This window comes from Macaca nemestrina, chromosome 4 (genome assembly GCF_043159975.1).
Source record: "Macaca nemestrina isolate mMacNem1 chromosome 4, mMacNem.hap1, whole genome shotgun sequence".
Taxonomy (NCBI): domain Eukaryota; kingdom Metazoa; phylum Chordata; class Mammalia; order Primates; family Cercopithecidae; genus Macaca; species Macaca nemestrina.
Genome location: NC_092128.1, coordinates 57,286,574 through 57,314,520, shown reverse-complemented (window position 1 = coordinate 57,314,520; position 27,947 = coordinate 57,286,574). Strand labels below are relative to the sequence as shown.

The following is a 27,947-nucleotide window of genomic DNA, read 5'->3' as shown; positions in this document are numbered from 1 at the left end:
AAATGGAAAGAAGAAAATATTTAACAAATTCATACAAAATAAAATTAACCAATTATGCTTTATTCTTTCTACTGAGTAAAAATGATACTTACTCAAATGTGGCTCTGCTACACTGCAAAGCAAACATGTCCCATTCATAGTTTAAAATACATTAATTTATTAAGTGGTACTTCCTTCTTGTCAAATAAAAATGGGACATTAAAAAAGGAGATTGGATTTGAAATATGAATCAAGGCAGGAACACTGAAGAAAGGCTTGTGTCCTATTAAATTTTACGTTTTGCTTTATAGCACAAATGACCTTAATCAAATAAAACACATTCTTGAAAAACGTAAAGGAAATGAAAACATTTTAACTTATAGACATTAATTTATAGCATAATCAGCATGCACACTCACCTGTTCAGTAAGTAATATTGAGGTATTGCTATATTTTTTACTTGTTTCTGATCCAAGGGTAACAAATCTTAGCAGAAAAAGTGTTAATGAGATGCACCAGATTACCAGTTCCCAATTGTAGTGACAATCAAGGAAGATCTCGTGTACATGAAGTAGCTAAAAGTATGAAAAAGGTAACATAAAGCAGCAATGTGATTCAAACAATTTCTTTTTAAAAGAAATAAACATTTAATTCATAGATTGTTCATAAATTTAGTATTACATTTTAGAAACAGTCTACATTAATTATGAAACATTTTAAGCACATCAAAAATATAGAGTATAATGTAATTAATATCCATGGGGCCTCTACCCAGTTTTGTCAAATCTTAATATTTTGCAACATCTCTTTCCGATTAAAAAATATTAGATTCAGTTGAAATCACCTTAAACTTTTCCTTGATTCTCATTTTTCTTCCCCTTCCCACCCCAGAAGTAATGAATTTTATGTTTATCTTTTCCATAATTGTTTTTATTGTTTAGCTATATATACATCCTTAAACTATATTATTTTTTGTATATTTTAAAATTTATTTTCCAAGCACTTGGGAGTTGGGAAAAATAAAGAAAAAAAATTTATATGTTACCACATTATCCACATCATTCTTTAATTTACTTTTTATTCCACTGAATTTTGTTTTCAAGGCTGATTCAGGATGACAGACTTAGCTCTAAATTTGTTCATTCTAACTCCTATGTTAAAGTAAAAAAATCAGCCACGATTTATTGGCCAGTAAAACAATCAGCCACAACTTATTGGTCAACCCTATCATTAATATTTTGTTGCCAATTTCCATTATTACAAGCAATGCTGCAATACACATTCTTGTATGTGTTTCCTTGTATGCACATGCAACTTTCTCTAGAAGTTATCTGGGAGTCAAATCACTGGGTTCTTGGATATTACATCTTCAACTTTATTAGATATTGTAAGTTTGTCTCTGAAATAGTTGCCCCAATTTATACTCTCAGCAGTGTATCAGAGTTCCCTTTGCCATCATTTTCATTCATACTTGTTATTATCTAACTTCCTAATATCTGCCAATCTAATGGGTGTGAAGTGTTCTCTCATTGCCTTATTTTTACTCTTCCTGATTTTATGGAGGATGAGTATGTTTCATATGCTTATTGATAACTGAATTTCCTCCTCTGTGAGTTACCTTTTTATATTCTACATCTACATTTTTTCTAGTATGTTGTCTGTTTTTCCTATTGATTTGTAGAAGTTATGTCTATAATGTGACTAACAATGCTATTTAAGTCATTTTGCCACTGTCTTTCCCAGACTCTGGTTTGTTGTTTATGGTGTCTTTGCAAGACTCGAAATTTTAATTTTTATTTGTGATCATATTAAAAATTTTGTTTTTCACATTTAGATCTTTAATCCACCTAGAATTTATTTTTATGTATGGCATGAAGTCATTTTGCTCCATTTGTACTTCATATTTCCATTATGTAAAGCCTTCCTGCATTGATATACAATGCCATCTGATCATATATTAGGTTTCTACATGTATATGGCTATGTACAACTCTATTTCATCCCACTGGTCATTCTATACCTGGGCAAAAATCATAGTCTTTCTGTAATTTTAAAATAAGTCTCTCATCTGAAGGTTCTAAGAGAAATTAAAAAAAGAAAAACAAAAAGAAAAAATAAAATAAGTCTTCGTATTTCTGGTACAGCAACTTGTTCTTCAAAATTATCTGGACTACTCTTGTCTTTCTGTGCTTCCAGATGAGTTTTAGGGAGCTTGATGAGTTACTTATTTTTAAAATAAAGCATTCTGTTTAATTACATGGGATTCCAACAATTCCCCCAGGAGAATCAATATGAAATTGAACCTTCCCAACTATTAACATTGTGACTAATATTGTATACCTTCTTTTTTAAATTTTTTTTGAGACTGAGTGTCACTCTGTTGCCCAGGATGGAGTGCAGTGGCGTGATCTTGGCTCACTGCAACCTCCGCCTCCCAAGTTCAAGTGATTCTCCTGCCTCCTCAGCTTCCCAAGTAGCTGGGATTACAGGCATGCACCACCGCGTCTGGCTATTTTTTTCAGTAGAGGTGGGGTTTTGCCATGGTGGCCAGGCTGGTCTTGAACTCCCGATCTCAGGTGATCCGCCCACCTAGGCCTCCCAAAGTGCTGGGATTATAGGCATGAGTCACTGCGCTCAGCCTCATTGTGTACCTTCTTTTATAATTTTCAATAAAGTTTTATCCTATTTCTCCATAAGGTCCTACGTATCTTTTGTTAGAATTTTTCTTGTGAATTTTTGTTGTTGTTGTTGTTGCTATTGGAAATGACATATGTGTTTTGCTGTTGTTTTTAAAGACAGGGTCTCACTGTTACTCCAGGCTGGAGTACAGTGGCACAATCATGGCTCACTGCAGCCTTGACCTCCCAGGCTCAGGTGATCTTCTCGCCCCAGCTTCCCAAGTAGCTGGGATCACAGGCATGTGTCACCACATCTGGCTAATTTTTTTTTTTTTTTTTTTTTTTTTTTTTAAGAGACCAGGTCTTACTATGTTGCCCAGGCTGGTTTTGAACTCCTGGGCTCAAGAGATCCATCCACTTTGGCCTTCCAAAGTGCTAAGATTATAACCATGAGTCACTGTGCCTGGCCAGTATTTATAGTTTTCAATTATCTATTTCTGTATATAGCAGATGTCAACAAATTATGGTCCATTGACCAAATCTAGCTTTAGGCCTCTGTCTGGCCCCAGAGCTAAAAGTAATTTTTATATTATTTCAAAGGAAGAAGAGAAAGAGGAATTAGAAGAAAAAGAATATATTTCAGAGATTGCAGGTGTCAGGCAAAAGTCTAAAATATTTATCTGGCCCTTTACAGAGGAAGTTTTCTGATCTCTGGTTTATAGAAACAAAATTAATTTTTAAAATGCGGTTGCATCTATTTTTGTTAATCTTGATATAACAAATATATTTTAAATAATGTGTCTGTAAAGTCACTTGGATATTCTATATAAGCAATCATATAGTCTACGATTTTATCCCCCAAACTTTAGACTTTTTTCCCCCATCTTTGCTGATTAATATCCTCCATCAAATGCTGACTAGAAGTGGTAAAGCAAGTAACTTTGTCTTATTCCCAATTTTAAAGTAAATAACTCTTAAGGTGATATCATTATGTATAATGCTTACTCCAAATTTTAAAAGATATACTTTATCGGATTAAGGACAATACTTCCTAGTCCTTGTATCATGAATGTCCACTGAAAATTTACAAATTGTTTTCTGCATCTATTGATATGATTGCCTATTTTCTGCCTTTAATCAGCTTGAATTGCATTAATGGATTTTCTAAAGTTGAAATCTGCATTCCAGGGACAATCTTAGTCATGGCCTATTTATTGTAATTCACATTCTGGCTTCATCTTCTTAGTATTTTGTTGAAGAATTTTGTATCTAATAAATGAAACCAGCTCAGTTTCCCATTTTCATACTAGTCATGGCCTATTTATTGTAATTCACATTCTGGCTTCATCTTCTTAGTATTCTGTTGAAGAATTTTTTATCTAATAAATGAAACCAGCTCAGTTTCCCACTTTCATACTAGCTCTATGGTACTGGCATCAAGGTTATACTAGCCTCATAAAAGGAGCTGAAGAATATCCCCTTTGTCTATTGACTAGATCTTTTGTGTAAGTTTAGGATTATCTATTTAAATATTTGACAAAATTCATCAGTAAAACCATACGGGATTTTTGTTGGTGGCATATTTTAAACTACTAAAATTTTAAACTACTTACAGCTACAAATCTCTTCAGGTTTTCAATTACTTTTTGAGTCCATTTTAATAGATTATGTATTTCTATAAAATTGTCCACTTATGCCTTCAACTTTAATGATATAAAGCACTTCATACTAGTATCTTTAAAAAATTCTCAATTGTGCCAGTATTAAATTGTTTACAGTTTAATAGTGTGCTTTTTCTTTCAAAGAATGTATTATTTGTATGTTTTAAAATCTCCAAATACATAAGATTTTTTTTTGTTGCTATCACTCTTTTCTACTTTGACTATATGACAGCTAGATATTGTAGTCTGTATAGTATCAGACATTTGGATTAGTTTTTACTTTATTGCCTAATACATGGGAAAGTTTTATAAACATCCTTGTGCCTGAAAAAAAAGTCATCAACTCAGAAAAATTCTTAGCCATTCTCTCTCCAAATGTTGTTTTTCAGCATTCTTTCTTCCTGGAATTCTTTTTTATTTATTTATTTTTTTTGAGACAGTCTCGCTCTGTTGCCCAGGCTGAAGTACAGTGGCGCAACCTCGGCTCACTGCAACTTCTGCCTCCCCAGTTCAAGTGATTCTCCTGCCTCAGCTTCCCCAGTGCTGGGATTACAGGCGTGAGCCACAATGCCCAATTAATTTCGTATTTTCAGTAGAGAGAGGTTTCATCATACTGGCCAGACTGGTCGCGAACTCCTGACCTCAAGTGTTCTGCCTGCCTTGGCCTCCCAAAATGCTAGGATTACAGGTGTGGGCCACCACACCTAGCCTCCTCCTGGAATTCTTATTAGACATATGTTGGATCTCCCACGAAGTCTCAATATCCACTTGACATTTTCTGTCTCTTTATCTCTGTCCTGTATCTTAGTCATTTCTTTCATTTCCCAGTTCACTATGTCTTTAGCTGTCTTTAATTTGCTATTTATTCTGTTCATTGTGTTTTAAAAGTCAATGACTTTGTTCCCGCAGTGAAAAGCAAAAAACAAAAGTCAAAAGTCATTAACTGTATTTTTCATTTCTCTGAAGTTCTTTTTCAAACTTATCTGTTCTCTTTTCACAGTGTTATCTATGTCTTTCATCACTATAAACAAATTTAGTTTCCACCTGATCAAACTGAAATAGCTGGAGACCTAATCCTGCTATTGGTTTATCTGTTGACTCCTTCATGTTACACTGTTTCTTCCTATGTTTTGATATCAGAAGGAGCTTTATCTGTGGATCCCATGAGGTCTAGGCTGAAGTCGCATGCCCCCAAACAGCCTTGGTTTTGCTTCTGTCAGGTATCCAGGGGCCTAGGACCACTTTTTATATTAACTTCTTGACATGAGGGTTACAGGACAAGATGTATAATGTCAATTTGAACCCTAAACCTGTAGTAAGGGCAGAGTTATATATTCTTAGAAGAGACTTTTCCCCCATCCTTGTCATCCAAAGTCAGATAAGCTTCCTTCTTGTCTTCTAGTGCTGGTGAGCAGACTGTTTTTCTTATCCAACTTTTCACGGAGGCTGTAGATCTTGGAGGGTTTGACTTCATGGTGTGAGTAGGGAGGTATTACAGGTCAAGGCCTCATCTCCTGTCCTACGTGGGCATAAAATTTCAAGTCTCTGGGATACAATACTAAGACTGGCAGTGTACCTCCTTCTCTTATTCTCACGCTGCCATAGCATTAATGCTTATTCTTAAATGCTCTGGTTTTCAATTTTGTCTTCATTTTTGGCCCTTTATTATCTTATGAACTTAGACATATATACACAATATGTACATTCAAAAGCTGAGGGTTTCCCCCAGCATTGTTTGATGTTTTTTTTGTTTGTTTGTTTTTGGAGACAGAGTCTCGCTCTATCTCCCAGGCTGGAGTGCAGTGATGCAATCTCCACCTTCTGTGTTCAAGCGATTCTCATGCCTCAGCCTCCTGAATAGCTGGGATTACAGGCGCCTACCACCATGCCTGGCTAACTTTTGTATTTTTAACAGAGATGAGGTTTCACCATGTTGGTCGGGCTAGTCTCAAACTCCTGACCTCAGGTGATCCGCACTCCTTGGCCTCCCAAAGTGCTGGGATTACAGGTGTGAACCACTGTGCCCAGCCTGTTTGATGTTTTAAAGTAGAAGAATTTTCAGATAAGCTAGTACATCATACTACTTGGAATGGAAGTTTGCATATGTTTTATTATTTTTGTTTTTAAAATTTTAATACTTTTAAACTTGTTTTTTAATATTACATGGCCCATGACACAACCCTCAGGAGACCCTGAGGACATGTTCCCCTGCATTATAGCAGTGCATATCCTGAGATACTTTTGTACTCCCTAAGTAATCTGGGTCACTAAAAATTCTTTTTCAGAGTATGCAGCAGTTAAGTAACAGTAACTATTCAGATATAAGAAATAAAAGAGTAGTAAACATGAATAAATCGGACATTCCTGGGACAATTTCATAACTCATATGTTTCTTCTGGGAAGTAAAGATAATGAGAAGGATTCTAGGCAAAAATTAATCTGTGTTCTTTCAACAGACATTTGAGCATATATGTTCACTGTTCATGGCACAGAGATAAGATACACTTGTTTATTCTACCAAAAAAATAAACTGCAAAAAGATAACTTCAAAACTTACTTTTCTAACTAGGCTTACTTACATTATTATTTATTTATTAATCTGAAAGTTAATATTTATATATCTGGTTAATTTCTACATGGAGCGAGTTAACTCACCTGGGCACAACAGATAAAGACAACTGAGATAGTCAATAAGAAAGCAGATGAAACTATTACATCAACTGAACGCTGAGGACCTCGACGCTGCAGGGTGTGGGTGGGAGAAAAGGAAACATTTTAAAATATATTTACTAATTAGCAGATAATTTCCATGGTTTCAATAAAGGTGTCGACTCATCACCATGAGTTGATCATAGCCCACAATGTTGAATATACCTAATTTGTTAGGCAAATTTTAATGATAAAGTGTTATGATTTCCTGAGGATTTGCAACAGAGTTAAAAGGGTATCTATATCTATATAGCATAAAATTATTGGTATAACTTTCAAATACTTCATTTTGTCAAACATAAGTCATTTATTCAATAAATATTTCTTAAGCATCTGCTTAGAACTAGATACTGTGCTGGGTGCTAGAAATACAACAGAGAACAACACATGGTCCCTCTACCTTCACAGGAACTAGGAGGGGAGTGAGACATCAAGCTCATAATCACAGATATATGTGATAAATTGTGATGAGTGCTAAAAGGGAAAGACATAGGATGCTTCGAGATACTTGGCAGGGAGACTTCATTTAGATTTGAGAGTTAGGAGTGTGGGCCTGGGAAGATCTCCAGATTAAGGGGGAGGGGCAGGGGCATGACGGCACACAGCAGTGTTCTAGGTAGAAGGAAGAGCATATGCAAGAACATAAAGCAGGACAGATCACAGCTCACGTAAAGAACCCAAGCAGTCTGACATGGCTGGAATGTAGTGGACTAGGAAGGAGAGTGTTTCAAAATGAAACAAAAGACAGGTGAATAAGGGAGAACTTAGATCATAAAGGGCATTATAAACCTTGTTAAGATTTTGTGCTTTATCTTAAGAGCAATGGAGAACCTCCAAGAAGTTTTAAGAATATAGGGCCAAATATACATTTTTAAAAGATCACTGGTGGCAGACTGAAGAAAGGAATGAAAGGAAGAAATGTGAATGCTGGAATGCCAGGTAAGAGGTAACTGTAGTAGCACAAGGCAAAAGATGATTGATAGTTTCAATGAGGGTGGTAGAAATGGAACAAAGAGAAGCAAATGGATTCAAGATATATTTTGGGAGCAGAAAAGATAGGAATTGGTGATAAATTGGATACTAGAGATTAAACAAGGATAATTCCTAGGTCTGGGCTTTCATGTTTCCCTCACTGAAGTACAAGCTTAGGTATGACGGTAGGGGCTTTCATCTCATCAACAGTGAATGGCACACGGTTAACATAAATAAGTGTTTACTGAATAAAATAATCAATGTACAAAAGAATGTAACACCTGCTTAGGGTTGATAATGGGGGAAATTTTGGATGAATTCAAGCAACAAAGATCAGATTCATCCCTCCATACAACAGATATGTCATAGGAAAAAAATATCCATGCCAATTTGCAGCAGTGACACTAAGTGGACTAAATGTAATAAGTTAAATTAATAAACAAACAATTAATTTTTTAAATATAAGAGTAGATAAATAGGGCAAACTTTTTTTTTACTTCTTTCATTATTATTTCAAAATATAAAGCATTAAACATCTAGGTATGTCAGAGGATAATTGGTCTTTAGGTCAACTTTACCAAGATATAGACAGTGCTGTGAATAAATATCATTGAACTTGCATGATTACTCCATATATAATGACATTCTACTATTACTTAATGCAATAAGCAATCCTCAGGAAAAAAAGCGTTTTCCTAAAACCAATTTAGATGTTTCCCTCTTCCCTCCAGAGTTTTTACATCATACTTCCACAACTAGGACAATTATTTAAAAGTTTAAAGGAAAACAATGACATGAAAAGAATGACACTGAATTGCAAACTAATATTTTAAAATAGTAATAGGTCCCTTCTGTGAGGAAACTCATTGGTTAGTTTTTTTAAAAATTCTTTTTTAAGTAATGGGCTCCCTCTGCTGGCTTGTGACAACCAGGCAAGTAGAAACAAAATCCCTAATTCAGCTTTTGAATGAGTAAAAGCTGGTTACTATACATCTAGAGAGAAATATATATTGATAAAGAAACTGGAACTATCAGAAAGGGCCAGCATGTTAAAACTACTTTTATCACTCCCATTCTACCTTAAGATAGGAACGGAGAGATAGCCACATTTTTATATTCTGTACTTTCTTCAACCGGAAATGAGGAACCTCAGATTTTCGAGCCCTCCTTGCAGATGTTAAATGTCCAAAGAGTTTTGCAAAAAGTAATCGCTAAAAAAGATTAAGATGAGGATTAATTTTCAAGTAGATTACCACAGGAAAACAAAAATCAACAAAATATGAATTGTTAAGATTTTATTTGGTTAGGTACTATAAAAGCAAAATAGAAAAATAATTAGGTAAAAATGACATAATGAAATAATAAAGTATTTCAGGAATACTTTTAATATTATGAAAATGATAAAATATTCTTATTCAGAAGTCTACATTATACCTACCTGTTTATAAGTTCTTTCTGCTACACAGAGCAAAAAGAAGAAAATCCACACAAGAGACACGCGAACCACAAAACTTATTATAACCATAGAAAGAACTATGACATCTTCATTAGAACCAAATGCAATCACATAAAGTTCTGAAGCAGAATGTGCTGTGAGTTGTTCCAAGTCTGTAGCTTGAGAGAGTCGGAAAACAAATGGAGTTAAACCCAGTATGAGAGAGATTGCATTTCCAAAAATCTGGTATCCTATTCCTGGTATATGGCTGTTCACCTTGAGGAAGCCAGGGGAAGAGAGAGAAAAGAAAAATAAAATTATACCATAAATGTCATCTACAGTAAAATTATTTATAGCAATATGAAATAATTTGTTAAAATATATTCATTTTAATATAAGTAATTTGAATCCCATTCAAGTTTGAGAGCCTACTACACATAAAATGTCATTAATTCTTCAGATCTTAAAAACAATTCATTATCAGATCTCTAATTCACTAAGTAGATGGCGAAAGGACTGACTGTCTTATCTAGATCTTGAAAAAAAAATGTATGTATTTCATTATTTCAAGTTAGAAATATTCACAAATACTGTAATATTAAAGAGAATGAGATCTCACATTCACTTAAATTCAGTTCATTAAAGAAAAAAACTCAGCATTACACTTATTTCATACATTCGTACCTTAGGGTTTTTTTTTTTTTTTTTTTTTTTTCCAGAGACAGGGTCTCACTGTGTTGCCCAGGCTGGAGTGCAGTGGCGCAATCATGGGCTCAAGTGATCCCCCCAACTCAGCATTCGTAGTAGCTGGGACTACAGGTATACACCACAGGCCCTAGCTAATTTTTTGGATTTTGTAGAGATGTAGAGACAGGGTTTCACTATTTTGCTCAGGCTGGTCTTTAATTACTGGGCTCAAGCAATAATCCCTCCTCTAGCTCCCAAAGTGTTGAGATTACAGGCATGAGCCAACATGCCCAGCCACTTATGTTTCTCTTTGAATAGTCCAATATATAAATAAGTGTCTCCTTAAACTCTAGAAGCATTTTAGAAGAGAGATGATAGAAGGAAGAAGATATTAAACAGAAGGGAAAAAGATGAAGGAATTAAAAATAATAAAAAAAAGGAAATTAGATAATGGGACAATATAAGAGTTTCCAATATGCTAGACTGGCAGAACTAAAAGGGATCTTAACTATCATGTAGCCAACTTTTTATATTATACATTAGATAAATGAGACTATTGTAAATTAAGTGATCTGCCAATTCACAGGTAATTAAGTTACAGAGTACAAACTAGATCCAAGATTCCAGAGACTTCCCAGTCAACTGCTTTTAATTGCTCATGCTGAGATATGTATGAGCAATATCTCAGTATGATATTGGGAGTTTTATCAATTTCTAGACCCAGTTACTTTAATTCCTGTCTTACATAAAGTGTGGAGAAGAGTTCTAGCATAATAATGCACTAAAGAAATTTAGAAATTGCAAGTTAAAAACAAGTCCAGAGAAATCAACATATTTTAAAAATCAGCAATTATCTGAAAAAAGAAATAATAGAAAATAAAATTTAAATCCACAGTATTTGGATCAGATTTCTTTGAACTACTCAAGACTTTTACCACTACCTGAGTTACTTCTATATATTTAAGCAGGCAAGCAAGTATGAATGCAAATTTACTAGTTTGATTTCTTCAAGTTTTAAGTCCTATTAAACAAACGAACCAGTAAGAATGATACAGAAACATATGCCTTTTTAATTATTTTATTTTTAAAGTTTTTGTAACAACAATCTCTAGACCAAAGAAAAGTCTTTATTAACACCTGAATATATCTACAAGCTCCTGAATTTCAAAAGAATGAATAACATAAAAGAGAAAAATTATAGATTGTATCATCTGTTCTAGGTCAGATAAGTGAAAACACTAGAAGATGAGAGTGGTTTGGTGACAAATCACTGTTTAAATCACAGTCAGAAACAAATATACACATATAACTCTTTTTTCGGGGTGAAGAAATGAGGTCAGTAGATTACTAGTATAACATTCCAGTAATTATCTTATATACAGATAATCACTAAGTCTTACCCTTGAACTACAAGAATAAAATTTAAAAACTCACTCTGTTCATTATCATTCCACTGATTTCAAGTACAGACATGTCTGCTTTCTTACAATCATTACCTTCCCATACTATAGCACTTATTTTTTCTAATCCTGGGTGGGAACTATGGAGCCAGGGCAAATGACTCTATAAAAAAAAAAAAAGTAAATATATTGATCACATTTAACAAATAAAATGTTTGTATATAAAGTTGTATATATATCTCTATATACACATACAATTTTAATGACACTAAAAATAAAAATTGGTGAATACATTTATCATGTTTTATAAATGAGATATGTAGATCTGTGCATAGCTAATATATTTATACACACAACTCTAAAACACTAAAATTCTATCTTAAAATTAGTTAGCATATACACTGAACAGATATCATAAGAAGTTACACGGTTATAAAACTGTACAAGTTCAGAACTTTCTGTAACAAGTATTAGTCAACGTATGTTCAAAAATATACTAAAACATGTCAGCAAAAGTATTTAGTTGTCAATCAGTCTACATAGTTGCAATATACTAATGCTAAAAGACAAATGGATATCAACTTGTTCATAGTAATCATTGTTCAACTTATGATCATTCATTAAAAATGAATATGACAGCCGAGATTTGAATCTCTTTGAAAGACTATATAGTGCTACAGTCTTATCCCAAAAAAGAATCTTCCTTATATACTTAATGTTTAATATCTGATTTAGTTACTTTTCTGATATTTTAATCCAGCATTTCTCCAAAGGACCAGTCTTTTTGTTTTTTTCAGATAGAGCAAATATTACAAACTGAAGCAGTCAGCCTCCTGAGTAGCTTGGGCTACAGGCATGTGCCACCACACCTGGCTAAGTTTTTTATTTTTAGTAGAGACGGGGTTTCACCATGTTGGCCAGGCTGGTCTCTAACTCCTGACCTCAGGTGATCCACTGGCCTCTACCTCCCAAAGTGTTGGGATTACAGGTGTGAACCACTGCGCCCAGCCCCAAAGCAGAACAGTTAATGATGGCAACAAGATTAATGAAAGACTAAACCTTTATATAATCAGACTTCAAGAGAAGTAACACTAAAAGATTAAACCCAGATAGAGATCAGTTTGCTTGTTTATATTGCAGTATTTCTAGCATATTTTTAAGGACTCATATACTTCCTACATTTTGTTTTTTGAGATGGAGTCTTGCTCTGTTACCCAGGCTGGAGTGCAATGACGTGATCTCAGCTCACGGCAACCTCCGCCTCCCGGGTTCAACTGATTCTCCTGCCTCTGCTATAGCTGGGACTATAGGCGCCTACCACCACGCCCGGCTAATTTTTTAATTTTTGTAGAGATGGGGTTTCACCATGCTGACCAGGTTGGTCTCGAACTCCTGACCTCGTGCTCTGCCCACCTCAGCTTCTCAAAGCGCTGGGATTACAGGAGTGAGCCACAGTGCCTGGCCACTTCCCACATTTTTAAAAAACGATAGTTTTGGCATTCGTAGCAACCTCAAATTTTATAAAATATTTCGTTAAATATAACTTCTAACAATGAACAGAAGAATCTACTCTAGGTACATTTATTCTTTAGAGGACAAAAATGTGATTAAAATATGGTAAAAAAACAGTTTCTTGTAAACTTTTAACACTTTCCTCTGGGGGACTAAAGTTGCATTGATTAATTTCAACTAAAGTTGAATAATAATAATTCAATAATGTAAAAAAACAGAGGTGGAAAATTTTTATCTTTTTCAGAGATAAGGGATTTTAATATACTTTAACTTTCGTGATATACATTTCACTACTTGAGGTCCTGAAGAGTGCTAAGACACTAGTTATTAACTACCAACTTAATTTCTCAAATGTTATTTCCTCATTTATCTCCAAACAAAATATTCTGTTTTGGGAAAGAAATAATCTGTACCAAAATATATATCAAACTTTCTCTAGAAATTCTATAATTGTTAAGCGTCATGGAACCAAAAAGCCAGAAACAAGAAATGCAAGAAGCTAGAAGGAAAGAAGCTTGAGAGCCAACAGATTTCAACCACTGATTTACAGACTTTTTTAAACTCTCAGTCTGGAATAGTGAATTAATGTCTTCCTAATTACATGAAGAAAGGAATATATCAATACCAAGAAAGCCCATCTAGAGACAGAAACAGGAAATCAGGACATTCTCATCGTCCTTCCAAAAACACTCCTTTTACATCTAGCTACCTTGCCAATTACTCTATCCAGCATCTGATATTACAATATTTCCAGAAAGCCTAAAGGCAAAAGAGAAGACAACAACTAGAAACTGGTGAATTTTAAAAGAGTTAATTACATGTTCAATGTTGTGTGTAGAAACTTGAAAAAATAAATTGAAAAGACTGCTATATTTCTCTCTTTCTCTCTCTGTCTCTCTCTATGTGTGTGTGGGTGTGAAATGTACATTGAAAAACAGTCTTGTTGAATCATGTCTGCAGTGTGGAGAATAGCATCACATGAAATACTTTTATTTTAAAAGATTCAGGGAAAACATCAGAGCAAATAATTTCATTTCATAATTTTATCACATAAGTTACTCTAAATATATTTTCTTTTTTCTTTTTCTTTTCTTTTCTTTTTTTTTTTTTTTTTTTTTTTTTGAGACTGTGTCGCACTCTACCGCCCAGGCTGGAGTGCAGTTCTTGGCTCACTGAAACCTTCACCTCCCGGGTTCAAGCAGTGCTCGTGCCTCAGCCTCCTGAGCAGCTGGGATTACAGGTGCCCGCCACTGTGCCCACCACCATGCCTGACTAATTTTTGTATTTTTAATAAGAGACAAGGTTTCACCATGTTGGCCAGGCTAGTCTCGAACTCCTGACCTCAAGTAATCCACCCGTCTCAGCCTCCGAAGCTGGGATTACAGGCGTGAGTCACTGTGCCCAGCCGCTATATATGTTTTCAAACTAAAATTTAGAACTTAAAAATTTTTTTTTCCTTTGGAGACAGCATCACAGATCCAAAAATGTAGAACTTTTAAAATGACTATACTTTATCCTTATTTAAAATCTCAACTACTTTGCTCCTTGTTCATTCAAAACTACCTGAAAACCTTAATGCTTAAATGGTGGCATGTTTTATTTCAAATAAATTCACCATGACAACCACATACTTGTTGTTTCCAACTGTGGGAATGCAGCCATTTAAGCTTTACACTTACTAAAAACTGAATTTCAGCTGAATATAGCTTTATATTTTAGTATATATTCAGCTATAGAGAAGGACTAGAGGAGAAAAATTTTCTCCTGTGGAAATGTTTCAATTACTATTTACAAACAAAATAAAACAAAGATACACATTTGGGAATATTCTGATTAGAATATACTAATTCAAATGCTCAGTGTTTTTTCATGAGAAGGGATTTTTCTATCTGTATAGTAGGCAGAAAAAGGTCTTCCAAACCTAGCACAGACTGGTTAAACAAGAAAAAAACTAGTAGCTTTTTAGTAAAGGGAGCTAATTTCCATTACTTAGCTACTAGTAAATCTAAAAGCATGAGCTTATTTTTTGAAACCTGAGAATTAAAAATCTGAGTAAGATCAAGTCTTTAATCTAAAAGCAAAAACAATATAAGCCTAAGACACTATAATTAGATATACAGAGTAGAGCATTAACAAATTTTATGTGACAGACTTAGGAGCAATTTACTCTGCATAGACATCATAAAACAATTAATATCATTTAAGAAAGCACTGGAATTGGCATGTTTTGAAAAAATTTAATTTTGTTTCAGGCATTCAATATTTATTAAATACCTACTGTGTACCTCACACTGTGTGATACAACACTGAGCAAAAAAACACATGGTCCCTGCTTTTATGCTGCTTAGTTATCTCTGGGAAAATAGCTCACAGGCATTTCCCTCAGTCTTAACTCCAGTTGTTAGTCTCAGTGACTTAGATGAATACGCAGATGATTCATTCAACACCCTATGCTTTCATGGATTGTTCACTGTTTTTTCATTTCTTCAATACCAAGGACTCTAAACTACTCCCATAGCCACACCCTAGACCTTGTCACCATACGAACTGCTCTACTTCTGAAAGGAATCTACTACAACTTCCCATCTTAACTGGTCTCTCAAACCTTCAATTCTAAAACACTTGTTCCCTTGAACACACCTATCCGTAAATGTATCAGTCCCTTCCTGATTTCATTGCCTTCTCGATTTAACAATCTAATGATTAGACTCCTACCAGATCCACCATTTCAATCATCCCCTCTCCTGTCCCTTGAATAGCAACTATTTATTGAGCACTTACTCCGTGTGACTTTGGGCACATTACTCAACTCTGAGCAATGTAAAATGAAAATAAACTACATTACCAAAGGTTGTGAAGGTTAAATACATGAGATACTGCAGCTAGATTACTTTGCACAGTGTGTGGCATAAGTAAATGCTTATTAAATGTCAGATATAGTGACAACTACATTCCAGAAAACATCACATAGCTGTGTAGAATAGGCAACTACAAATTCATGGTTTCAGATTCCAGCTGGACCCTCAACAATGTGGCAAGGTAGTATGATTGTTTTGATGTGTTCATTGGCTTGAATACACACACACACACACACACACTCTCTCTCTCCCCACCCCCCACCCCGCCCCCGCCCTTTCTCCCTCTCTGTCTCCTTCCTCCATTCTCCACAAATGTTAACTTAAAGCCTTCACCACCATCCAAAAGCCTCCTCTTGTATCATCTCCCTTATTGCCAGTAGATCCCTTGGACTCTTGCACTTCACAGAAAAGAGATCATCAGGCAATAACTCTCTTACCATCTTGCTTGCTGCATGCACTCATCCTTATCCTATCTCAGCAGAGAATGTTTTCCTCTTCCTGTCAAATGCTAAGCTTCCTGATTATGATTCCCCTCCAGAATCCTAAGAAACGTCATTCCACCAGTCAACATTTTCTCCTGTACCTCTTTGATTCTTCCCTACTGGTTTTCCCCTGTGTATATCAATGTTTTCAAATATCTCATATATTAGGGAGTAAACACCAAAACACTCAGCTCAATTTCCCTTCTAATTACCACTTGGTTTTTTCTAAACATTCATAGCCATCCTTTTTATATTTTATTTTTGAGACAGAATCTCGCTCCATCATTCAGGCTGGAGTGCGACGGCACGATCTCAACTCACTGCAACCCCTGCCTCCCAGGTTCAAGTGATTCTCATGTCTCAGCCTCCAGAGTAGCTGGGATTACAGGTGCCTGCCACTATGCCCAGCTAATTTTTGTATTTTTAGTAGAGACAGGGTTATTTAAAGTAATGGCAGCTTGCCTTTTTCATTCAAAATTATATTCAAAAAGACTTACTCATGTTGATCTATGCAGCCGAGTTCACTCCATTTCACTGCTGTATACTGTTTTATCACACACCATTATTTATTAATTCCACTACTATTGGCTATTATATTTTCAACTTTCACTATCACGCACAATACAATGATAGTGCCTATATTCTAAAGTTTCATTCTAAAGTGGAATGAAAGGGTCCTAGAAGATACAGAACTTCAGCTTTACTATATAATGACAAACTGCTCTCCAAAGTAGCTGTACAAACAAACATCAGTATTAGAGTTCTCTCTTCACATTCTTGCCAACACTGTAATTTATCAGGTTTTAAATTTTGACAATTTGATCAATATTAAATAGTATCTAATTGTTCTAATTACATTTCCCCAACTAATAGCAAGGCTGACCATCTTCCCTTATATTTTATTAGTCATCAGGGGAGTTGTCTTTTCACATCCTTTTATTTTTCTATTGAGTCATTTGTCTTTTACTTACTCATCTGTAGGAGTTCTTTATGTCCTGTATGTAGTAACACTCTGATAGTTAATGTACTGGAAATATCTTCTCCCAGCCTGTGGCTCATCTTTTAACATGCCCAAAGTTTTAAATCTTAAGATATTCAAATTTATCTCTCCATTTTTGTTTGTGCTTTTTATAACTTGTTTTTAAAAATTCTTCTCTAACCTGAAGTAACAAATATTTTTCTCCTGTATTTTCTTCTAAATGTTTTAAAGTTTTGCTTTTCTAAATGCTTTAGAAACTATTTGGAATAAATTTTCATGTGTATAATCATTTGACTCACAACCATATAGTCTGTTCTTTTTCTACTGATTTGTGATGCCACTTAATGTCACATATTAGTGATCCATTATAAACACAGGTCTATTTCTGGGTTTTCTATTCTGTTCCATTGGTATATATGTTTATGTATCTATATCATACTATCTTAAGAGTATTAAATTTAAAGTAAATTTTTATACCCAGTAGGGAAAGATCCCTGTTGTTCTTCAAAATTGTTTTTGCTATTCTTGATATTTTGCTTTTTAATATGGACTTTAAATCAGTCTAACTCCAACCAAAACCAGACAGAGGTAAAGGGACCAGAGCTCTCTGATTTCTACTATGTAAGGATACAAGGATAAGACAGCTGTTGTAAACCAGGAAGAGAACCTTTACCAAGAACCAATCATGTTGGCACCCTGATATTGGACTTCTAGGCTCCAGAACTGTGAGAAATAAATGTTTGTTGTTTAAGCCACCCAGCCTCTGGTATTGTTATAGCAGAAGGTTCTTTGATGGCTATGCGTTACCCTTTTATCAGATTGAAAGTTCTCTTTTTTTGTCTCTAGTTTTCTGACTTGACTTGGTTTTACTGACAGGATTAGATAAAGAGTTGGATAAGAGAGATAAGGGGAAGCCCAGTGAGAATTTTAAATGACCACCAAGTTTCTAGACTAGTGGGTAGATGGAGATGTCATTCACCAAAATTCTGAATGGAATAAGAAAAACAGATTTATGAGGGAGAACTGGCTAAATCTGAGGTGTTGGTGGGACACTCAAATAAAGATATCCTATGCTCTCCTCACATGTGGCTATTCAGCATTTGAAATGTGGCTAGTACGGCTGGGCAGGGTGGCTCACGCCTGTAATCCCAGCACTTTGGGAGACCGAGGTGGGAGAATCACTTGAGGTCAGGAGTTCGAGACCAGCCTGGCCAACATGGTGAAAGCCTGTCTCTACTAAAAATACAAAAATTAGCTGGGTGTGGTGGTGGGTGCCTGTGATCCCTGCTACTCAGGAGGCTGAGGCAGGAGAATCGCTGGAACCTGGGAAGCAAAGGTTGCAGTGAGTTGAGATCGTGCCATTGTACTCCAGCCTGGGTGACAAGAGTGAGACTCCATCTCAAAGAAAAAAAAAAAAAAAGAAATGTGGCTAGTCCAAAATGAGATGTGCTCTAAGTGTTTACATTGGATTTTGAAGATTTAGTATTAAAAATCTAAAATATTTCATTAATATTTTTCATATTAGTTATATGTTAAAGTGATATTTTGAATATAATGGACTAAATAAAACATATTAGAATTTCCCCTTAAAAAAAATTTAATGAGGCTTCTAGAAAATTTAAAATTATATATCTGATTCTCATAATATTTCCATTGGATAGCATTAATATGGGCACTTGGAGATACAAATTTGATATTCATGAGATGTAGATTTGTGAATATAATCTTATAGGTGGAGTTTAGACCAAGGTGTACATGCATCTGGCCACAAAGTATGTTGAGTAAGAAAGTACTAATGCACCTAACACACAGATTTGACTTACAAAACTCCAATTACCAATAACCTTTCAGGAACATACATAACCACAATGTAAGTACTGAGATTCTATGTTTTGATGAAGCCAGACCACAGCTCACATAAAAAGAAAAAAAATTACAGAAATATAAGCTTGAATGTAAGCTTTTTCTTCTCTGTAAAATTTGAACATAAATTCAAAGGAGCTTGACTGATAGCTCCACATAAGCCAAAACCATAAACCAACCTGATGAAAAGGGTCGTCTCTATATTCTTTTTTCACACATGGATTAATTTGAGGATTTTCCACATCTGTCTCACTGGTACAAGATGAATGGCATTCTGCACAATGTAACAAGTCTTCCCATAACACATCTTCTGTTTCAGATTCTGGCCTTGCACTCTCAGAATCCTGTCTGGAACTTGAACAGCGAGAGCTGCAACTAGTACCCGATTTAGGGGCATCCTGAAATCAAGATATTCTTTGACATTAATACAATTTATGTACCCTTTCCAACTCAAAGGATTCTACAGAACCCGTATATTGATACTTTTTGCTAAAACAACAAATACACCCTCAAAAGACAGTGAGACAGCAAAACATTACAAAATATATTAGTTTTTATTCAGTAATAAAAAACCCTCACATCAAAATTTATTTGATTTCATATTTCAGCTCAGATATTACTTTGCATACAAGGGTTGTATCTATTTTCTCTTAAACTTTATATGAAGTTCACAACTCAGGCACAGAGAGTAGTCTAAGTGCATATGGTCTGCACGGTGAACATTAACTGACTTTAATTGATGTCATTAATGGCGATACCATTGGCCTTCCATATCCATGCATTCCACATCTGCAGATAAAATACAATATTCCTGAGATGCAGAACCCACAGTTTTGGAGAACTGGAGGGTGAGGGCTGACTTTATGTGTCATCAGGTTCCACAGGGCTGACCGTGAGACTTGAGAATCCTCGGATTTTGGTATTTGTAGAAGGGCAGGATATCCACCAATCCCACGTGGATACCAAGGAATGACTGTATTTTCTTATTCTAGTCTTCTTTTTTTTTTTAAGCAAGAATGGATTTATCTACTGTTTTTGTTTTGCAAATGGAAGTGAAATCAACATAAAATTGGTATCTAAACCAAGAAGGTAATTGCCAATTCATGTTCTTGAGATAATCTGTGGTATAAAAGTAAAAAACTAAAACAAGTTAAATAATTTCTAATCAGTTTACTTTATCCTGGGAGTCTGTAATGTACAAAATAAAAATGAGTAAAATTTTGATTTAAATTAATTAAAAATAACTTTTACTGAATAAATCATGGTCATAGCCATCCTTTATAGTCAGGTACATTCAAATTCTTTTGTTTTTTTTTTCTGCTGTCCTCTGTGACTAGATTTGTCATGTACCTTTAAAATGCATTATATTCCTTTGTCTTTCCTGTGCTATCACCGTGTTCAGACTTTATCATTTATACCTTCATTGCTATAAGCACCTCCTAATTGATCTTTGCCTAAAAGGCCTTCCTCTTCTTTCCAGATTAACCTTCCTAAAGCACAGCTGTTCTTTGACTCCTCTAGTCGAAATCTTTCCTTGGCTTCTCACTGCTCCCCTGGATAAAGTTCTGACTCCTTCACCTAGCATGTTCATCTTCATATGTGCTACTTTTTGACCTTGTCTTCCACTACATACCACAACCTTTTTCTCCAGTGACAGTAGGCTACTCCTGAGTCCCTAAGCATGGCTTGTTCTTTGCTTTGATTATGTTCCACCCTAGGCCTTAATTATGCTCCTACCTCTTATCATTAATCCTGCACTCCTTTAAAAAGCTGTTAAAAATTAAATGAGCATGGGAACTTTGAATACAAACCTGGCACAAAGCAGGGGCTCAACAAATGCTACCTTAAAGCCACCTACCTAGAGTGATCACTTTGTCCCTGAAGTGAGTTATTATTATTATTATTTTGAGACAGAGGCTCACTCTGTCGCCCAGGGTGGAGTACAGTGACACGTAATCTCCACTCACCACAACTTCCACCTCTCAGGTTCAAGTGATTCTCCTGCCTCAGCCTCCCGAGTAGCTGGGGTTACAGATGCATGCCACTGCAACTGGCTAATTTTTGTATTTTTAGTAGAGATGGGGTTTCACCATGTTGGCCAGGCTGGTCTTGACTTCAGGTGATCCACCCACCTTGGCCTCCGAAAGTACAGAGATTACAGGCGTGAGCCATCAAGCCCGGCCTGAAGTGAGTTATTATTTATATTCATTTGACAATAAATTTTGCACTGCTTTCCAGAATCAATCTCTCTCTCTATATATATATATACACACACATATGTATATATATACACAGGTTACTTACATATACCTAGTTACTCCTGAGTAACTAGGACTACAGGAGCCCGCCACCACACCAGGCTAATTTTTGTATTTCAGTAGAGATGGGGTTTTACCATGTTGGCCAGAATGGTCTGGAACTCGCGACCTCAAGTGATCCACCCACCTCAGCCTCCCAAAGTGCAGGGATTACAGGGGTGAGCCATGGCACTGGCCTCTTTTTTTTGAAGCGGGACTACATGCATGTACCACCACGCCTGGCTAAATTTTGTACTTTGTTTTTTTTCTTTTTGAGAGATGGGGTTTCGCCATGTTGCACAGGTGGGTCTCTAACTTCTGAGCTCAAGGGATCCGCCCACCTCAGCCTCCCAAAGTGCTGGGATTACAGGTGTGAGCCACCGCATGTGCGACCAATATTGTCTGTCTTAATATTCATGTGTTTAATATTCTCAAATAGATTGCAAATCTCAATACACTACAAGTCCACAAAAGACAGATTTTTTTTTTTTTGGGGCCATCTCCTTACCACAGGTAACAAAATACCTCGAGTGAATAAGGTACAATATTAACAATTAATCTACTGATATTAGAATGGGGATTATGAATCTATAGTGTGTTAATAGAGTGTTTGTGGGAGAAGGGCTGTTTGTTTAGAAAGAAGTAAAAAGAAAAACTTTTAAAAGAGAAGAAAATGATTAATAAGTAAAAACAAAATAAATATAGAAAGAAGAAGAAGACAAAAATCACTCTGCTTTGTTTTATAAACAGCACTCCAAAAATATTTCAGGTTCTCTAATGTCACTAGTTTTCATTAGCAAGGCACAGAAAGCATTAAGCTTTTAATAATTGCTAATTTAAAATTTGTGATAAAGATAGTTTATTATCTATAACTTCTGATGCAGACTTGCTAATCAGATTTGGAAATAGTAACAGGATTAAAGGCCTGATGACTTTAACTGAAACAAATTAATGATTACCTGATTAAGAAAATATATATAATTCTTTAGAAGTGTTTTTTGCCAAATGCAGATTAATAAGTGGGTTTTTTTTAGATGGAATCTTACTCTGTCACCAGGCTGGAGGGCAGTGGCGTGATCTTGGCTTACTGCAACCTCTGCCTCCTGGGTTCAAGCGATTCTCCTGCCACAGCCTCCCAAGTAGCTGGGACTACAGGCGCGTGCCACCACAGTCAGCTAATTTTTGTATTTTTTGTAGAGATGGGGTTTTACCATGTTGGCCAGGATGGTCTTGATCTCTTGACCTCGTGATCTGCCCGCCTCAGCCTCCCAAAGTGCTGGGATTACAGGCGTGAGCACCGCACCTGGCCAAGTGGGTCATTTTATACATTTAAAAATCTGGCTGGGAGCGGTGGCTCACCCCTATAATCCCAGCACTTTGGGAGGTCCAGGTGGGTGGATCAAGACCAGCCTAGCCAACATGGTGAAACCCCATTAAAATACAAAAATTAGCTGAGGCAGGAGAATCACTTGAACCTGTGAGGCAGAGGTTGCAGTGAGCCGAGATCGCGCTACTGCACTCCAGCCTGGGCAAGGAGAGTGAAACTCCGTTTCAAAAAAAAAAAAAAAAACCTAAAACCTATCTACAATATTTGTGTGATTAATAGTGAATATTACTACAAATTGCCAAATAAAGTGTAAAAAAAGAAAATTTTAGAATTGAACAGTTCAAATTAAAACACATTTGTTTTGGTTTGTACTGCTCATCATTTCAAATCTTGAGACGCCCAAACCGAACATATAATCAAATTTAGAGAACACACAGTATTTATTTGAAGGGAATATGAACTTAAAACATAAATGTTTTTTGGGGGGGTGGAAGGAAAATTGTTTAAAAAAACTCAGAAGTTAAATAATTTTCCCAAGGTCATTTAAATAGTCTAACTCCAAGCCCATGGTTTCTTCATTATGCTTCTCATCAAATGTTACCTTTCTGAGATGAAAAGCTAACCTACAATTGGGAGTAAAAATTGAACAATATTTGTAGAGTTGAACAAAGCAAGACAGAGTAGGAAACAGAAGAAACACTTAAAAGAAGCTGTCAGTTCCCTAGGATGCCTCCTGCATCCCAGATAACCAAGTAACTCCTCCCAACAGAACACTGGAAGAAGTCAACTAGATATAGTAGAGAGTAGAAAAAGGCAAAAAACGGGGATTAAATGAAAGTCTACACATTATATGACAAGATTCCCACCTCATCCCCAGTTCCTTTGGTGCCAAACACCAGAGCAGCCTGTTTTATTACCTACTACTGCCATCCCACTAGAAGACTGGACGATTCTTCCCTAAAAAATACATGCCCCTAAAAAGTTTATCTATAGATATCGCCATCTGGGAGGCTTACAACGAATGGCTAGGTTCCTGACCCATTATCTTACAATAAAGCCCACCAATCCCATCCATGCACAAAATACTTCCCCAAAGAATTTTCTTTTTCATTTTGTTTTTCGTTTATCATTGGAATACTTTTATAAAGAAAAACTAAAGTTCAAACTACTCTATCTTTGGCTCCCAAGTCTTTCTGAAAAGACCTTAGTCTTTGATAGCTTCCTTGCTCTGTCTCATATTGTAAGAGGTTCCACGGTCATTTTGTGTATTTCCTGCAACAAACAACAACCAGGAATCAGTCACTTCTTCAAGAAGTTGTTTTGTTTTTGTTTTGTTTTGTTTTGTTTACTTAGTGATAAATGGCACAATCTAGGTGCTAGAGATGCTTGCTCATTTGTGTTTGGGTGGGTCCAAATGATTTTTTCATACCTCACTCTTAAAGAAAAAACATTACTAGTAATTTGAAGAGAGTACAGTAATTTATAAAATAAATTTAAATTTATAAATAAAAATGCAAAAGAGCACTACAAATCTTCTGTTTCCATTTTATTTATTCAAAGGAGGCTTTATTTTGCTTTTTTTTAGAAAAGCCCTTTAAAGCTGGTTTAAGAGTAAAAATTTTTGAGAACTGAATGCAGCTTTTAAAATATCAACTAGTCTACATTCTTCACTTTATAGATGAAGAATTTTATAGCCATATTTTATATTCATGTAATTTCTTATATCATTAAAAAAGATGTGAATCAACCAATGCTTACTATCAGCCTTACTTAGCTGGAAATCAAGATTTTAAGCAACTTTTTAATTTAAAAGTTAAAATTAATAGGTTGAATAATGTTCTGCCCTTCAAGAACCTCAATCGTTTAAAATACAGTTGCAAACCAACAAGAGCAAAGATCATGGAGTAAGAAAAATACCTCTACTGCCAAATAATTTATTCTGGGAGAGAGGTCAAACAGCCCTCCAGCTCCCTTGCAGCACCAACTGACTTCTAACAGTACATACAGTAAGACAAAATTTTACAAGCTTGGTTATCTGGTTTAGGAACAAGGGACACTACATCAAATGACGTGGGTGAAGAGGCAATGGAGCAGACACACTGGCATTAGTGTCTGCCTAATGGCAACCACTGGGAAAAGAAACAAAACCACAATCACCAGAAAGATTAACCAGAGACACAACCACAAAGCAGAGTGTGCCAAGAATAGTAACTCTTCTAATCTTAATACTCTGAAGGCAATCATATTCCAGCATAGCGTAACATGTGTTTTTTTTTACAAGTTTAACCCCAAACCATCAAGGAAAAAAATACTAACATAGCTCAAAAAGAGTAAAAGGTAATGTTTATAAAAAAGTGATAAACAGTGTAATTTATTTGCCTTAAAGCCAAATGTTCTACCCTCAGATTAGAAACTGAAAATACAACTGAATGAAATTCTTTAAATAATTTTAAGCTCAAGAGATATGATATAGTTGAAAAGGGTTTTAGAGACAATAAAAATTAATAAGGAAAAAGGGAAACAAAGAAAAAAAACTGAATTTTGCAGTATGGGGACTTAATAACTGGTGACAGCAATGTGAAGGAAGTTACTTAAAAATAATAACTTTGCTATGATCAAATGTATAAAGCCTTTCAAATTGTAGAAAAGTGAACATAGGAGTGTGCAGATTCTCTCTCCAGAATGATCTTCGTTAAAAGCAAACAACAAGCAATGTATGAGTCTTCAAAAATAATGCACAAAGTGAGCTCAAATATGTGGCTATCTATCAATACATGTGCAATACATAAACATAAAACTGCTATTTTATAAATCCAGATCACACAACAATAAATATTGATAATAATGTGAAATATTTATTTCAACAATTTTTAATTGTTGAAAGAAGTTATAAATTAGTAACATATAAAATAGATATGTATGTATATACTTAAGGACAAAGTATATACCTCATTAGGGTAATGTTTCTTATAATGGTGTGACTTTCTATTCCGAAGAACGCTTTCAGAAGTCCTGTCCACGTGACGACGTAATGAGTATCCTGTTTCAGGACCTTCCTCACTGGAGACTTCATCAGAGACATTTGTTACTTTCCTTTGGGTATCCTAAGTGGGGAGTACACAAAGAGGATTATAGGTAATTTCTAACCAACCTTTTAGCTTTTAAACTATGAAATTTGAAATTACACATACATATATACACATAACTTCAAAATATCCTCAACTACCACAAAGTAACTAATTAGTATTACCTGATTTTCTGAAAAAATATCTTAAATCAGTGACTATACTTTTAAAGCATTTTTACTTTTAAAAGTACTTCAATAGCCATTTGTCAAATATTATCCCATAATATTTCTGTTCATAAAAGGATTTGAAACAGTTTCCAAAAACAAGAAATATGCCAGGCACAGTGGCTCAAGCCTGTAATCCCAGCACTTTGGGAGGCTGAGGTGGGAGGACTGTTTGAGGCCAGGGGTTCGAGACCAGCTTGGGCAACAGAGCGAAACTCAGTCTCTTAAAAAAGATAAAAATAAAAAATCAGCCAGGCATAGCAGTGCACACCTGTACTCCCAGCTATTCGGGAGAGTGAGGTGAGAGGATCACTTGAGCACAGGAGTTTTAGGCTGCAGTGAGCTATAATCGCACCACTGAACTCCAGCCTGGGCAACACAGTGAGACCATGTCTCAAAAAACAAACAAACAAACAAAAAGAAATATAAACAGGAGAAAAGCAGAACAGAGACCACTTAAAAGAAGGTGAAAGAACATATTACACTATTTTTTCAAACTGGAAAAGCCATCAATTGTAAGACACACCACTAATTTAATAATGGTTTATAGGACAAGAGGAAGTAAATAGCAACTGCATGTGTGCACATGTCAGACAACATTCTACACACATCAATGTGTAAAAGATATCCAGAGTTTAGAAATTATGAAAATAAATGACTCTAAAGCATACGTTTTATTGATATTTTCATGTTCCTCATACAACTTTACTATGTAATATTAATACAAGCCTGAAAACGTGTTTGAAAGCTGTATGACTGAAAATTTATCTGCTGAATGATAACAGTGATGAGAGGCTCACATCATCAGAGCTAAATGCTGAAAAAAATCTAAAATCAGAGTGAGGGACTACATTCATTGCAGGCCCATGCTGTACTATGGTTACTGGTACTGAAAATACATGAACGTTCAAGTAGTAACATATACTTTACCCAAAATTAGAGAATCCTCTTTTCTTTATTTTCCTCAACACAATATGTTCATGCTCACATTCCCAAATGTAACAGAGGTAACATCTTTTAATTTGACTCTCTCTATATTTTTTACAGTAACAGCTTCTAAAGAATAAACTGTTCAACCAAAAAAAATTCAGTGAAGCAAAGAAATAGAGACATCACATTAAGCTTTGTTGCAATAAAACCAGAGTCTCTCTATTTTGGAAAAGTAAAGAAATAATTGTTCTCTTTAACAAATATGTCCCCAGTAAGATTTTTTCCAGATTAAAAACAAAACAAAAGAAAACAAAACAGATATGTTGACACCACAGGTAATGAATGCAGGAAAAACAAGGTATCTTCTTATAGAGAACATGAATGGAAAACTGGTTTCCTAGTTCAGCTTTCTGAATTATTACATGTTCCACTTAGTGCAAATTCTTACACACATAGAAGTAGGGAAAGAAAAAGGCTTAACAAACAACAACTGTAAGTTATAAAGTGCTTTTAACGTTTTGGGGCTAGCCACAGTGGCTCATGCCTATAATCCCAGATCTTTGGAAGGCTGAGGTGGGTGGATTGCTTGAGTCCAAAAGTTCGAGACCAGTGTGGGCAACATGGCTAAGCCCTGTCTCTACAGAAAAAAAAAAATTAGCTGGGCATGGTGGTACCTGCCTGTAGTTCTAGCTACTCAGGAGGCTGAGGCGGGAAGATCATTGGTGCCTGGGAGGCTGAGGCTGCTGTGAGCCAAGATCACACCATCTCACTGCAGCCTGGATAACAGAGTTAAGACCTTGTCTCAAAAAAAACATTTTGGAAAAACTGAAGCCATCAATTCAGAAGGTGTCAGATTATATCGTCAATCAAGTTTAATCACAACACTTTATCTCATTTACAGTTTCGTGTTACAAAGGCTCACAGAATTAATTCTGGAGAAAATAGTT

The 27,947-nt window shown here is 35.4% G+C and overlaps 1 protein-coding gene across 11 annotated transcripts in view; it reads right to left on the bottom strand.

Annotated features, from left to right (window-relative positions):
* The window catches only part of LOC105475369 (putative homeodomain transcription factor 2), a 158,479-nt gene that overhangs the window by 7,170 nt on the left and 123,362 nt on the right, over positions 1 to 27,947 (bottom strand). For 9 of the 11 annotated variants that reach the window (XM_011730560.3, XM_011730565.2, XM_011730566.3 and 6 more), the window contains 7 exons: positions 25,727 to 25,882; positions 19,334 to 19,552; positions 11,495 to 11,623; positions 9,377 to 9,649; positions 9,018 to 9,149; positions 6,913 to 6,999; positions 399 to 554 (listed from right to left, as the gene is read on the bottom strand). In XM_011730560.3, coding sequence (XP_011728862.1) covers positions 399 to 554; positions 6,913 to 6,999; positions 9,018 to 9,149; positions 9,377 to 9,649; positions 11,495 to 11,623; positions 19,334 to 19,552; positions 25,727 to 25,882 — 1,152 coding nt within the window. The remainder of the gene's footprint in view (positions 1 to 398; positions 555 to 6,912; positions 7,000 to 9,017; positions 9,150 to 9,376; positions 9,650 to 11,494; positions 11,624 to 19,333; positions 19,553 to 25,726; positions 25,883 to 27,947) is intronic. The other 2 variants (XM_071094741.1, XM_011730567.3) reach the window with 1 other exon arrangement.